Source organism: Sturnus vulgaris, chromosome 5 (genome assembly GCF_052056855.1).
Source record: "Sturnus vulgaris isolate bStuVul1 chromosome 5, bStuVul1.hap1, whole genome shotgun sequence".
NCBI classification, from domain to species: Eukaryota; Metazoa; Chordata; class Aves; order Passeriformes; family Sturnidae; genus Sturnus; species Sturnus vulgaris.
The window spans coordinates 22,702,073-22,714,760 of NC_142247.1; the positions used below are offsets into that span (position 1 = coordinate 22,702,073).

At 36.0% G+C, this 12,688-nt stretch overlaps 1 protein-coding gene across 11 annotated transcripts in view; it reads right to left on the minus strand.

Moving 5' to 3' along the window:
- ATP2B1 (ATPase plasma membrane Ca2+ transporting 1) overlaps window positions 1-12,688 on the minus strand; it is a 61,177-nt gene that overhangs the window by 17,039 nt on the left and 31,450 nt on the right. For all 11 annotated transcript variants that reach the window (XM_088165048.1, XM_088165046.1, XM_088165050.1 and 8 more), the window contains exons 3-11: window positions 12,434-12,631; window positions 11,363-11,617; window positions 11,157-11,282; window positions 10,639-10,782; window positions 7,746-7,784; window positions 7,239-7,400; window positions 5,670-5,884; window positions 4,204-4,446; window positions 1,619-1,860 (exon numbers count right to left, since the gene is read on the minus strand). In XM_088165048.1, coding sequence (XP_088021174.1) covers window positions 1,619-1,860; window positions 4,204-4,446; window positions 5,670-5,884; window positions 7,239-7,400; window positions 7,746-7,784; window positions 10,639-10,782; window positions 11,157-11,282; window positions 11,363-11,617; window positions 12,434-12,631 — 1,624 coding nt within the window. The remainder of the gene's footprint in view (window positions 1-1,618; window positions 1,861-4,203; window positions 4,447-5,669; window positions 5,885-7,238; window positions 7,401-7,745; window positions 7,785-10,638; window positions 10,783-11,156; window positions 11,283-11,362; window positions 11,618-12,433; window positions 12,632-12,688) is intronic.

Here is a 12,688-nt window from a genome sequence, read left to right on the forward strand (position 1 = left end):
TAGTATTCATACAGCACCAGAGGGGGAAAAAAAAGTAATTAATTACTTCCATTAAATATCAAGTTCAGACCTTGCAGACTTGCAAAGATGACAAATGTTACAGTTAAGCATATACTCCAAGGATTTAGGAAATTCCCTAAAAATTTCCACCTCATACAGAAAATCAAAATGAAGCAGTCTCTTAGAGCTTCAAAATTCATATCATAACTAAAATTTGAAGTCTATGTGAATTTTCTGATTTTACTTATCTGTTCAAATGTCAGCAATCATTAAGGATATCTAGTGTTAGCTGCAATCATAAGGCTGGTGACAAATTCAAACATTCCAAAATGACTAAATACATATAAATAAGTTCTATGCAAAGACTGCACTGGAACTAATTTCAAATATTTGACTTGGTGATAAGGAAAGAAAAAAGAAATTGCTCTACTTGCAAAAGTTTCTGCATTTTTTCTACACTTACTAGTGATTCATTTCTGTCTTATAAATGTTCAAGTTTCAGTATTCCTATAATATCCAAATCAGTCTAGGTTTTCTTGTTCTTTGCCAAATGCCCTTATTATTTATTTGCTTTTTTCAATTATTAAGTCAAGTGGACCACATGAGTCTGGAATGACTGAGTTCTAGTGATTTCTACAGTTCAGTTGTTCAATATTATAAGCTACAAAAAACTTCAGAAGGTAGAAGTAATGTGAATATAGGCATACCTACTCATTGATAAGGTTTGGTTTAAAAATCTAGCAAAAAGAGTACAGATTTTAAAGTTCCATACCAATAGGAACAGGAATCCTTTAAAGATTAACATTTTCTTCTCAGCACAAAAGTTGAGGAGAAAGAAGAATTCATATTTTTCTTTAGTACATTAGTACTTTGCTAGATAATGATTTGAGGAGCTATTAACAAGCAAAAAAAGTAGATTTTAACTGATGAATATAATCTGTGTGCTACTCAGACTAGAAACAGTTTGACATTAGAACCAAACCGGGCCTGGCAACAACTGCTGTTCCTAGAGAACACGATGCACACATGTTTGATGTCTCTCCTCACCCAGTTAGGAGTTACCACAGCTGACTTCACACCTATAAAGGTTTGTCCCAGGGGTGCCTAATTGCTCACTAAGTCTAATCTCATTCTAATAAATCCTTTATAGGTGGGCAGATGGATAAGGAAGTAATTGCTTTGTCATACTAAAACCCCTCAAGTTGCTCGAACATTCAAGTTCAACCTCATGTTGAAATGATCAACTTGAACAGAAAGTTGCCCCATCTAAGCAGTAATACGCAAAAAGTAATCCCTTTCCAAAGGTACAAGCCCTTCCTGGAATTTAGGCATATCAACTACTGGGACTCTACTAGAAGGCAATTTTGATCAACCACACTTAAAGGTAAAATAGTCTAACTAAAGCCTGACAACCATCTCTTTCTTTGTTTTGTTTTGAGGGGTAGGGCTGGGTTGTTTGAAGTAAAGTAACTAAAGTGCTAATGGCCCATTTTACTGTGGAAAGTCAAACCACTGAAGGAGACAAGCTGTGAAGTTGCAGTCACAAGGGTCAGTTTCCCCACCTATCACAACATTTATCCAAACTTAAGTGCTGAATCACAATAGTAGTTGTTCTTACTTTTTAAGAACTATCTCAGAGGCACCTTTACTGAATATCCGGAAACTGCCATCAGAGTTTTTTAACACAGTACTCATCGATTTTCTAACAGAGTTGAAGGTGTACACTTTGTACAAGTCCTCTTCAGGTATCTCATTTCTTACATCCTGGTAATCACGTTTTAAATCCAAGAGCAATCCCAGCAAGGCACATTCAGTTTTATTTCCAACATGACGTGGTAGGCCACCTTCTTTTTCAGGAGGCTGCAAGAAGAACAAGAACCATCACTGATTAGGTTAACTTATAAACCACTGAAGCACAGCACTTAGGAAACAAGGAAGGACAAGCTTAGTTCTAGGAGGGGAAGGTTTCCTTTTTTCAGTAATTACTTTATAAATTCCTATGAGTCATGCTCCAAATTCATACTGCTGCTTTTTTAAAATAACTTCTGCACCTATTTAGGATCTTTCAATCCTTCAGAAATCACCCATTAAGTTTGTATCAATCCCAACAAGACCTTTCTAAAAGACATTTGCCATTACTTTAAATATTTATCTGATCAATTGAGTGTAGACCTTGAACAATTATTTTGGATTTTAAAAGTACAGATAAGTTCACATATACTGACTTTAGCAAGCTAAATGGCATTATTTCTGCTAAATTAAAGTATCTGTTCCTGTAATAATTCTTCAATGACTTAGACTATGACCACATCACCTGTTAGTCTTCTTTTGAACAAACTAAGTCTTTAAGCTTCTTAAGTCTCACTACAAGTTCTGTTTTCCAGGCCATGGCCTATTTAACTGGAAAGAGCTCAGAAGCAAGTTTCCAATTCTTTAAGATGAGAAAAAGTTTCTTATCTCAACAATGTGGGATATGCACATACTAGTTGTATAAGTATTTCTCTCAAAATATTTGAGCTTATATACCTATAACACTGCAGGGTTTTTTTGCAGCAAAATAGGGAGAAGGACTTACTCAATCTGACATATCTCAGGTGCTAGTGCTGAACTACATTAATCATAACTCAGTGGTCCATTTTCATTGTTCAGAGCTGCAAGATTTAGAATTTGTCTGTAGTGAATACTTGCACTTTTAAAACATTCACTTTAACGTGCAGTTTAAGGCATCGAGTTCTGGGTGCCCCAGTATGAGAGATATCAGCATCCAGGAGTAAGAGCATCCTCCCCTGGCACACAAAGATAACAGAGACTCAAGCACCTGATACATGAGGATGAGCTGAAAGAGCTGGGATTGTTCAGTCAGAAGACAGCACTGGGAGAGAAATTTTTGGTGTGTATTAAATGCCTGAGTAAGGCAGTTGATTGGAACAAGGCCTGTCTAGCCAGACTTTCTAGTGGTGTCCAGTGAGAGGACAACAGGCAATGGATACAAACTGAAGCTTCTGAAACTCCCTTTGAAGATAAGGAAACACCTTTTAAGGGTGATCAAATACTTGATCAGGCTGCCCAAAGGTTGCAAAGTCTCCATCCTTTGAGATTCTTAAATCCTGACTGGGTGCCCTGTGCAATGTGCTCTGGCTGATTCTGCTTTGATCCAGAGGAATGGATCAGAGGTTCTCTCTAGAGGTCACTTTTGGCCCTCTCGGATTCTGTAAAGCAGACTAAATCTAGTGCAGTGGATGTAATTCAGTTAAAATTGTAGTAATAAGGGATTTGGTCAGCTTACATACAGCTACCTTTTTCTTGATATATAAAGAGCCTTAGAAAACAGACTGTGAAGCTCTTCACATGCTGTAACTCATGACAGTATTTCCATCTTCTTTCAGATAAATCAGTGCTGTCCAGCACTGCTATTGTGGAATTCTTGCAGTCATACAATTTTTATTGGCTGATAAGTAGCTTTTGAACTGAGTTTTCACTGCTATTTGTATACAAAGCATTCATAGTGGAGGCTTCTACAAATTCTTGAAATGCTAATTCATTTACTAAGTCCTACTTATTATTTCTACTGCCTAAATAATGGAAGTTAATACAACATGTTGGAATAACTACAGCAAGGAAGCCATGTTTAGAGTTTTAGCAAATAATGCACACAAGATGTTAAATAGCCCACTATTTAAAATGTGTAACAGTCCATTACACTTTCATTTCAAAACATTTTGCAAGTTTCAAAAAAGATTTTCACAAATATGTTACAATTCTAAAGATTATAAACTTATACAGCAGTATCTGGAAAAATAATATATTAAAATCCTTGACTGTAATTACATTTTTTCATTATATTTTATTTAATGTATTGCTCTTAAATACTAATTGTTTAATGCTTATTTTTAAGTAGCTCTCAAATCCAGCCAAGACGCTCTTCAAGTGGGGTAAACAGCCCCACTTATTAAAACAAACAACTGTGCACTTGAAAGGAAATCATCTTGAGATTTTGTCTTTGAATTATCAGTTCTAACTGAAATAAGCTTTTTCTCCCCACTGAGTTTAAAATGAATGGTTGAGCAATTTACAGCAGGTACAAAATACCTTATCCTGCATTGTGCACACATTTACACTGAAACTGCCTGTGGCCATCAGACAATCTGCACCTTTTGCAGAAGTTACTCAATTATCTTGACTGGAATGAAGAAATCCACTTACCAGTATTTTGGAAGTATAAGCACAATTAACAGAAATTCCTGTCACAAGATAAGCCATAGTCTTCTCTGGAATAGCTTCTGGTTCTGGAATTTTTTTATAATGTTTTTCATTGATGTAGGCTTGGACCACTGTCATTCTGTTCATGGTCAATGTTCCCGTTTTATCTGAGCAAATAGCTGTTGCATTGCCCATAGTTTCACATGCATCCAGATGTCTCACCAAGTTATTATCTTTCATCATTTTCTAAGGAAATAGAAGCAGTTAATAGCAATCCATGACCATTACCTCACTTCAGAAATTCTCATTTATGGGGCCAGTCTTACACAGCACTTTTAGAAAACACTCAGTCATTAAGTCATCTGGCAAATTTCAGAGGAAGAACTAGCATCTGCCACTTTCTGTACAGATTCCCCTAAGTCTACTGCGTTGCAGTAAACTTCATTTTGAACAAGGTACATAAATACAGTCTTAATCTCCTGTGCCTGCATGTCACACTGACTATTGATACTATTCACACTTTTAGGAGCAAACAAGTTTATGATGATATTTAGAAATGGAGAAGAGGTAAGGTTTGAGTTTTACCAGATACAATGTTTAAAAAGTGTTTCTGCTTACAAGGAAAGTCTAATGCAGCTTATTTGACCTATCGAAAGATCAGATAATACAGATTTCAGAGATCCTTGATTCAGACTCAGAAGCAAATACAAAGTGGGAGCCTAATGTTTCAGCTAAAACAGTGAGGGTTACATGAGTTTCATAGATTAAATATTGCTTTAAATTCTTTCCTTAACAGGCAATATAATATTTTCATCTCTAAGAGGAAGATGAATTTCAAATGATACAAGGCTACTACTAGTAAATGCCGTAAGTCATTAATCTAGAACACAGCCTAAGCACCCATCGTCTTTAAAATTAGATTTTAAATAATCAGTCTTAGCATGCTGATACAGTAAGAAAATTAACAACACAAAGAGCTTAAGTTAAAAAACATGCTGTACAATAAGCAGAAAACAAAATGCTTTACACTTTACACTGACTTTACATTCAGTCGTAAAAAAAAGTTCAATCTGGAAGCTTTCATAGCAGTTGTTTAACAACATCAGCTAGGTAGAAGTTCAGATTTACATAAAAGTTTGATATTTACAAACTCTAAGACATCTGTTTACTGTAAGCAAATGCTACAATGCTACATACTGAACCCATTTATCTTTAGCTGGTGACAACAGGCTGGCAATGCTGTTGTGGTCAGTGTGTATTCATTCAAAGACGAAGAAAAGTACTGCAGGAGAATTCTTATGCAGTTCAAAAAACAAAAAAAGCTTCTTCCCAGTATGATGTGTATATTATATATACATATATATATATATAAAATCTGAGATGAAGCATAATTAAATTTGCATTTAACAGATACTGAGTACAATACACCTGCCTACCTTCAAAAATCTATTTGCCCTCTACCCACTTACCTTAACAGAGTAAGCCAGAGATATAGTGACTGCAAGTGGAAGACCTTCTGGTACTGCCACCACCAAGACTGTAACTCCAATAATGAAGAACTTCACAAAATACTGAATATAAATTGGGGTACATTCAGCAAGCCAAGGTCTCTTCTGAACCCAGAAGGTATCAATTACAAAATATAACACAAGGATAATGACTGTGATTGCAGACATCAACAAACCTTGTTAAAAAGAGAATAAACAGTTTTAAGAAACTATGTCAAAAATTTGGCAATACAGATTATGGATACATGCAAATACTTCTACCTTTAGACAAGCTAATTTAGAACTAAGGTTTCAAACAGGCAAGTCAAAACATTGAGGTAGCTCTCAGAGGTGTTCCAGCATCCAATGCAAGTATTTCCTCATGCATTTCACCTAGAAATCCTAAAAATCTTTTCTTCTCCAATTTAATTGAAAAGCATGGAGCTAATTAGTAACAGGAAAGACCAATATGTAAAGTCAACTGACTAAGCAGAACAAGAAGTGAAAAAATTCAGGAGGCCTTCACCAATATTATTTTGTTGATGATTGATTCAGTAGAGTGCTTCAGTGTGGTCTCAAAGCAGGCGGACAGGAAAATCCATGCATGAAGTAGATGAGTATTAAGGCTGCGTGGGGAACTACCATAGCTCAAAAGGTACATAGAGGAAAACAAGACCTTCTTGGAAGATATGGAAAAAAAAACTTTGACAAGGACAGTAGTATACAGGAAGCTAATAATGGAATTTGTTAATCTCACTGAAAAATTAAGATTGCCATACACAACTGCAGAGTGTTACAGCTAAAAATTTCATTGCTCCATTTCAGGCTGTAACTGTCTAATACGCAAATGCTAAAGGCAGCCCTTGAGCTGTGGGCTGGGCTACAAGTCTTCTTGAAATTCCTTCCAGACTGAACCGTTTAACAATTCCATATGGACCAAAATAAATCCTGAAATATTTGAATTAAACCACTACACACTACGTACATTGCCTAAATTTTATACTGAACTTCACTGTTGTTTTAGCCTACTTTTAAGTGGCAACAATCTACCAAATATTTTGACAGGGGAGCTGAATATTAGCTGATAGAAAAGTAGGAAGTCAATACAAATGTTATGTATCAGCAAGGCAAATGTTAAGTGCAAAATTCTAAGCCTCTGAGAGTACTAGAGATAACCTCGTTGACTGTACCACATTTTCCAGACTTCACTCAACTTACAGCTCTCTTGGTACATTGCTAAATGCTATATCTAACATAAAAAGATTTTTTGTAACCTCTGTCCAATGTTATGAAGCTGGAATTTTCCCTCCTAGAACCTGGCACTTGAAAGCCTGAATCTATTTAAATTAAGAAAAAATAAAAGCCATCCACATGACATAGCCTGAGAGGCCATCAGAATACTCAGGCACAACAGCATATTTACATGCATTAGAATTTTGACTTAAGTAGCCAGCCTTGAGTGGTTGGACTATTTTATCTCCTCACAAACTATGCGTGTTCCAACTGTTTTTAACGTGACATCAACACAAGGAGAGTACTGAGACATAGTACCTGCTTTGCCAATCTGAACTGCGAGCTTTGTGAGTTTGCCTTGAAGAACTGACTTTTCCTTCTTTGGCAAGTTTGCTTTCTTCTTGTCTTTCTCATCTCCATCTCCGCCATCCTCACTCTTCAGTGGTTGCATTTCCATGGCTGCACCATCCTGAGCTTTAGCTAGAAGTTAAGATCAAAGAAAAGTTTAGTTTGTCTAAATCCTTTAGGTGAGTCTCCCAAATCAAGGATACTTAAAAAGCTTAATACCCAGCTCCACTAAATATAATAGCACTGAGTATTATCTTGTGTCCAGAGAGGCCATACTACACATGAATGTTTAAAGAAGTGTATTGTGTATAGGTGATAGAATATCAGGCTCGGTGAAGCATTTGTTTTGGGAAGATTCACTTATGCCATCTTTATCATAAGCACTTTGGATCTAAGGACTCAATATGCATTTTTATTGGAAAGTCTTTGCTCTTAGAAAACAGAGACTTGCAAAAAAATCAGAGAACCTGCATTTACCTTTGTTACGGTTTTCAACAGCTCCATCTTGCTTTTTACCTGTCAGAGAAAGAAACGTGTTTTAAGCTGGCTGTGCAGAATTCATTATTTTATTTATGTTTGTATATAATAAGTACCTTATAAAACAAGAAATCACACTTAAAGAAAAAGTAACACATATAAGTCAGCTCACAGAAAGCGTTCATGACACTTTTTGGACTTTACTTTTCCCATACAGGATTGCTGCATTGTTAATCTACTATGGTTAAGTTTGCACAAATTTCTGATACTGACACTTATGAGGAAAGCTTTACGAAAGACTTCCTGACACGTTTTTCTAGGAAAGATATTTGTGACAATTAAAGTGATTCTGGTGGCCTCCGTCTTGCTGTGTTTTTCCAGTACTTGCCACCTGTATAAACTGCAGGGTCTCACTTTGAGAATCAGTGCTTTTGTACAACATTGCAGAAGCTACTATGGTATAAAATATTCATAAATCCACAGGAAAGCTTAGCAGAGGTACAGCACTGGGTTACTGGATCTATGCTAACCCTATTTACACAAACATAAGCATAACCTGTAGGCAACATACCATACATCACTGTGAGAATAGCCCAAGTTCATAATAAAATATCACTCCTACCTGTATTCAGAAATAGGGCTCAACAAGACATCATAAAGAAGGACAATGAAATAATTAAATAATTTAACAAGTGAAATATTAAAGGTAATTGGAAGACCAACACATCATGTGTTATTTTTGGGGGCTTATGTGACGAACCTTATTTCTAAGCAGAGATAGCAAGGGTTATAATTATTGTTTATGATAACTTGAAATAAAAGCACAAAATTGAAGAACTTAGAACACAACCCAAACATTTTCAGTATTACTGGTAATTCACTATGTCTTTGTTCTTAGCTTTTGTAGACTGAAATTTACAAGAGTACTCAGGTAGAAGAAAATCAAATTATCAAGCAGCCTGTCTGGCATGACATTTAATACCTCCACTACACCATTACTCTAGACACAGTCTGATTTCTATACATAAGATTTCTCCCAGCATTCTCACAAAGCTGAACAAAAAAAAAAAACCAAAAAAAAAACCAAAAAAAAACCAAAGGGGGAAAAAAAAAAAAAAAGCATGTTCACTTTCTCCAGAAGATGCCATCTCAGACTTCTTAAGAACTCATCGTTGTTTCCGTTGTATTTGCTCTCCCCTAGTTCCCCACTTCCTCTTTCAAGAGCAAAGTTCTACATTTAAGTCACTTGTAACTCCTTGTACTTACATTTGCTTTCACTCTGAACTGTGCCATATAGAGACAGTTAAATATAGTGCCTTTAATCTCCTTAACATTCACAGAGAAGTTAATTTAGTTTAACCTGAGTTTTATCAAGGAGAATCTTATTAGGCACCGAACTTAAGGGAAAGAGGAAGCTGTCTAAAACCCCACAAGTGTTCGGGTCCTGGGATACGCCAAAACACTACTTGTCAAAGAGACTTCTGCTTTTAGAATAATAAACACTGGCAGAATATTAATAAAAGCTTTAATCCCCTCCATATCTCCTGCAGCAGCTGGTACTGTTGTTTGTTTCTTTCTCCTTCCTCTGTAAGACGAAGAGTACAGGATGGCAACTGTTTCACACTAATTACTGTGAGTGTTGGAGGTCAGCTTTTACTTTTCACTATCATGCTGGAGCTTGAAACTAACTTAGAACTTTCAATTCTTCTTGTAACAATTTTTATAACTTGTAAAGAAACTCCAGTTTGTTTGCTTTTTTCAAATTTCAAGAAGGGTCAGAATTGTAAAGTATTTGTGGGTTAGGAAAAGACAAAAAAACTTCAATCCCAATTCCTGCACACAGAACACATTTAGCAATTGCCTATTGAGTTTGAAGAATCTTAGAATCTTAAGTTTGAAGAATCTCTGAGATTCTTAAACACATTTCTGTGTGAATTTTCCTTTATTGTCTTGTATCCCTCTGCTAAAAAATAGTATACTTTGGATTATAATTTAATTTTTGGTTCTAGTGCCAAGAAGCCCCAGATTTAGTCCCACCCAGAAGACTTCATAAGGATTTAATGAAAAATTTTCACCATGAAGCTCAGTACCGAACATGCCTTGTGTGAGCAGCACTATCAAAACATTAGTTTAACATTCCTATGCTTTGATTCTTGGGATAAAGGCTAAGATTAGATAAGTGACCTCACAATAAAGAAGACAGCTCATTTCATCTTCACAGAAGGGCTCCAAAATATGCTCAGTTACAACAAGCCCCTCTTCCTTCCGAAAACTAAGTTACAGGAAAGTACCGTAAGGAATTTGCCTTGCGTATATCTGAGCATTCAAAATTTCAGCTCTGAAGAAAAGGAGTGGCAGAAATGCCACTCAAAATGCCACAGAAAATGTCTGCTCATTTTTTATCCAAATCAGTCATACGTGTTTAAGTTATCCATCCACAAGCTCAGCAGTATGAAAAACCTAGGCTTCCTCCCTTCAAATGTTATAGAACTCGTTATAAAGAGCATTTTCTATCTGTCACATGCAGAGCTAGATACTTACTAGGTTGAACTTCATAATAACCTGTTTTACATAAACAAGTTACACAACATGAGAGTTTAACTATTTATACGTAGTATGTATGGCTGATTAGGAATTGAAAATTTTCCAAACTCTGACTGATCAATGAGATCTGAAATTTAACTAAATTCCATGTAAGAGTTATTACTAGTGGTGCACTCTCAGGTCACTGGACCTAAGCTTTTTCCTGTGAAACCTACAGAAGGTATAAGTTTTTTAAAAAGCTTTCTGGCTTTGGATGACTGGAACATGTTTTTATCCAGTAATATTCAAAAGTTCACCACCACCGCCATTCCCACTCCACCACCAAGGTATTTAAGATTAATATGCCTACTTTTCTTTTCCTTCTTTTCTTTTTCCTTCTCCTTCTCCTCTTCATCTCCTCCAGCCCCAAGTAAGGTAAAGATGATTCCAGTCTGAGAGTTCACACCTACAGCAGTAACCACCATTCTTCCAGAGCCTTCCATCACATGTGTACCTGAAAGATTGAATTGGGTTTTCTACTGAGACTCGAGCAGTTATATGGCAAAGCACAAAAAGACATTGAAGAAATAAGCTTTTAAACTTTGCTGAAACGGTGAGCTGTGTATATGTACCACTGTACTTCCCTAAAGCTTTACCTGCCAGAGCTATCTGGAAAGTAAACCCATAAACAACTATACAAAATGCTTTGTCAGTTTTATAGGTCAGAACACTCCAACAAAGTTTTGTACTTGTTCGACTGGTTTGGGATAGTTCTAGGAGTCAACCAAGATAAAAAACCAATTTGCTAGCTTTAACCTTGAAATTTTAAATAACCAGCTTACTGCAGAAACAAACTACTTTATTCAAAAATTGTCAAATGCTACACACCTGACAGCAGCATAGGATCTCTGTCCAGAGATTTCTTAACATGATCAGATTCCCCAGTCAGCGAGCTTTCATCAATTTTGAGGTCATTTCCTTGAATGAGAACACCATCAGCCGGTAAAAGGTCACCTACGAGAGATCACTGGGTTTGTTGACTGCAGTTCCTTTTTTAAAAGCAAAAGAAAGTTCCACTTTAAAAATATGTTTACCATATTTCACTTGTGCAATATCTCCAACAATTATGTCAGCTACTGGTATTTGGATGACTTGGCCACCTCTGATGACTGTGAATTTCTGTTCTTGTTCAATACGGCTCTGCAATCCCCGAAATTGTTTCTCTTTACTCCAGTCATTGAAAGCTGTTACTAATACCACACAAACTACAGATAGAAGGATTGCTGCTCCTTCAATCCAACCTGCTTCAGATTCCTCTTCTTCTTCACCAACATTTACTGATCCACATACTGCAGAAAACAGGTTTTAGATTTAAGAGAGTTCACAAAGATATTTCAACAATGAAAGTTTTGGCAAACAAAAAACTTAATAGTTGCTAAACATTTTCCATGCTAGCTTTCTTTGCAATTTTACCTTTATTTCCATAAGGGTAACACAAAAGAAGCTAAAGAACCTGAAAGCTAGAGCAACTTGAGGAAATTAAAGCACCCTGCTTATCAGAACACAAGAGAAATTGATATAGAGAAAGTTACCTGTCCTTATTTTGTTAAATGATGGTATAAGAACACCAGACTGGTAAACATTCTGCTTTGTCAACAAATCCCACTTTACATTTGTCTTAAAAAGCCAGATATCACTGCAAAAATTAAGTTAAATGAAATCCCAATCCCCTTATTTTCTGTGTAGAAGTATAAATATATCTTCATTTCTTAAATTATAAAGTTACAAGCGTCATATCACAAATCAAGGAAAATTTAAGACTTGCTGACTCCCCAAAGAAAGCCCATGACTGCAAATTATAAATTGCTTAAATATTTGACGCAAAGCTAAAAAAATCCCACAGAGACTGGATTTCAAACAAGTCCTTGTTCCTGCTGCCTGCAATTTACCTTTGGTCAGAATAATACCAAATCATGACCAAGGAAATCTCATGTTGCCCTTTTAAGGCAAGATAGAGTTTTAGTAAAGTGCTCTCAATAAGGAACAATAAGCTGCTTTTCCACTGACTTACTGTCTCCCATCAGATTTACAGTATAGGCATGTTGAACCAGGAAAGTCTGTAGTATAATAAAAGTAGATACCTACTTTTTAAGAAGTTTACTTACATGATTCGTTTCCTCCTGGAGGCTGGTAAAAAGAAAGGCCCAAGGATACTACAGCTGCAATTTCTAATATAATTAGCGTAACGTCCTGTAGTGCTTCCCATACTAACTGAAGAAATGTTTTTGGCTTTTTAGGAGGTATAAAGTTCTTTCCAAAAACTGCTTCTCTCCTTTCTATATCTGCTGGATTGCCACTTAAACCTATTTAACAATAAGATAAAGTTAGTGACACTTACATACATTTCACTCTCACATTAT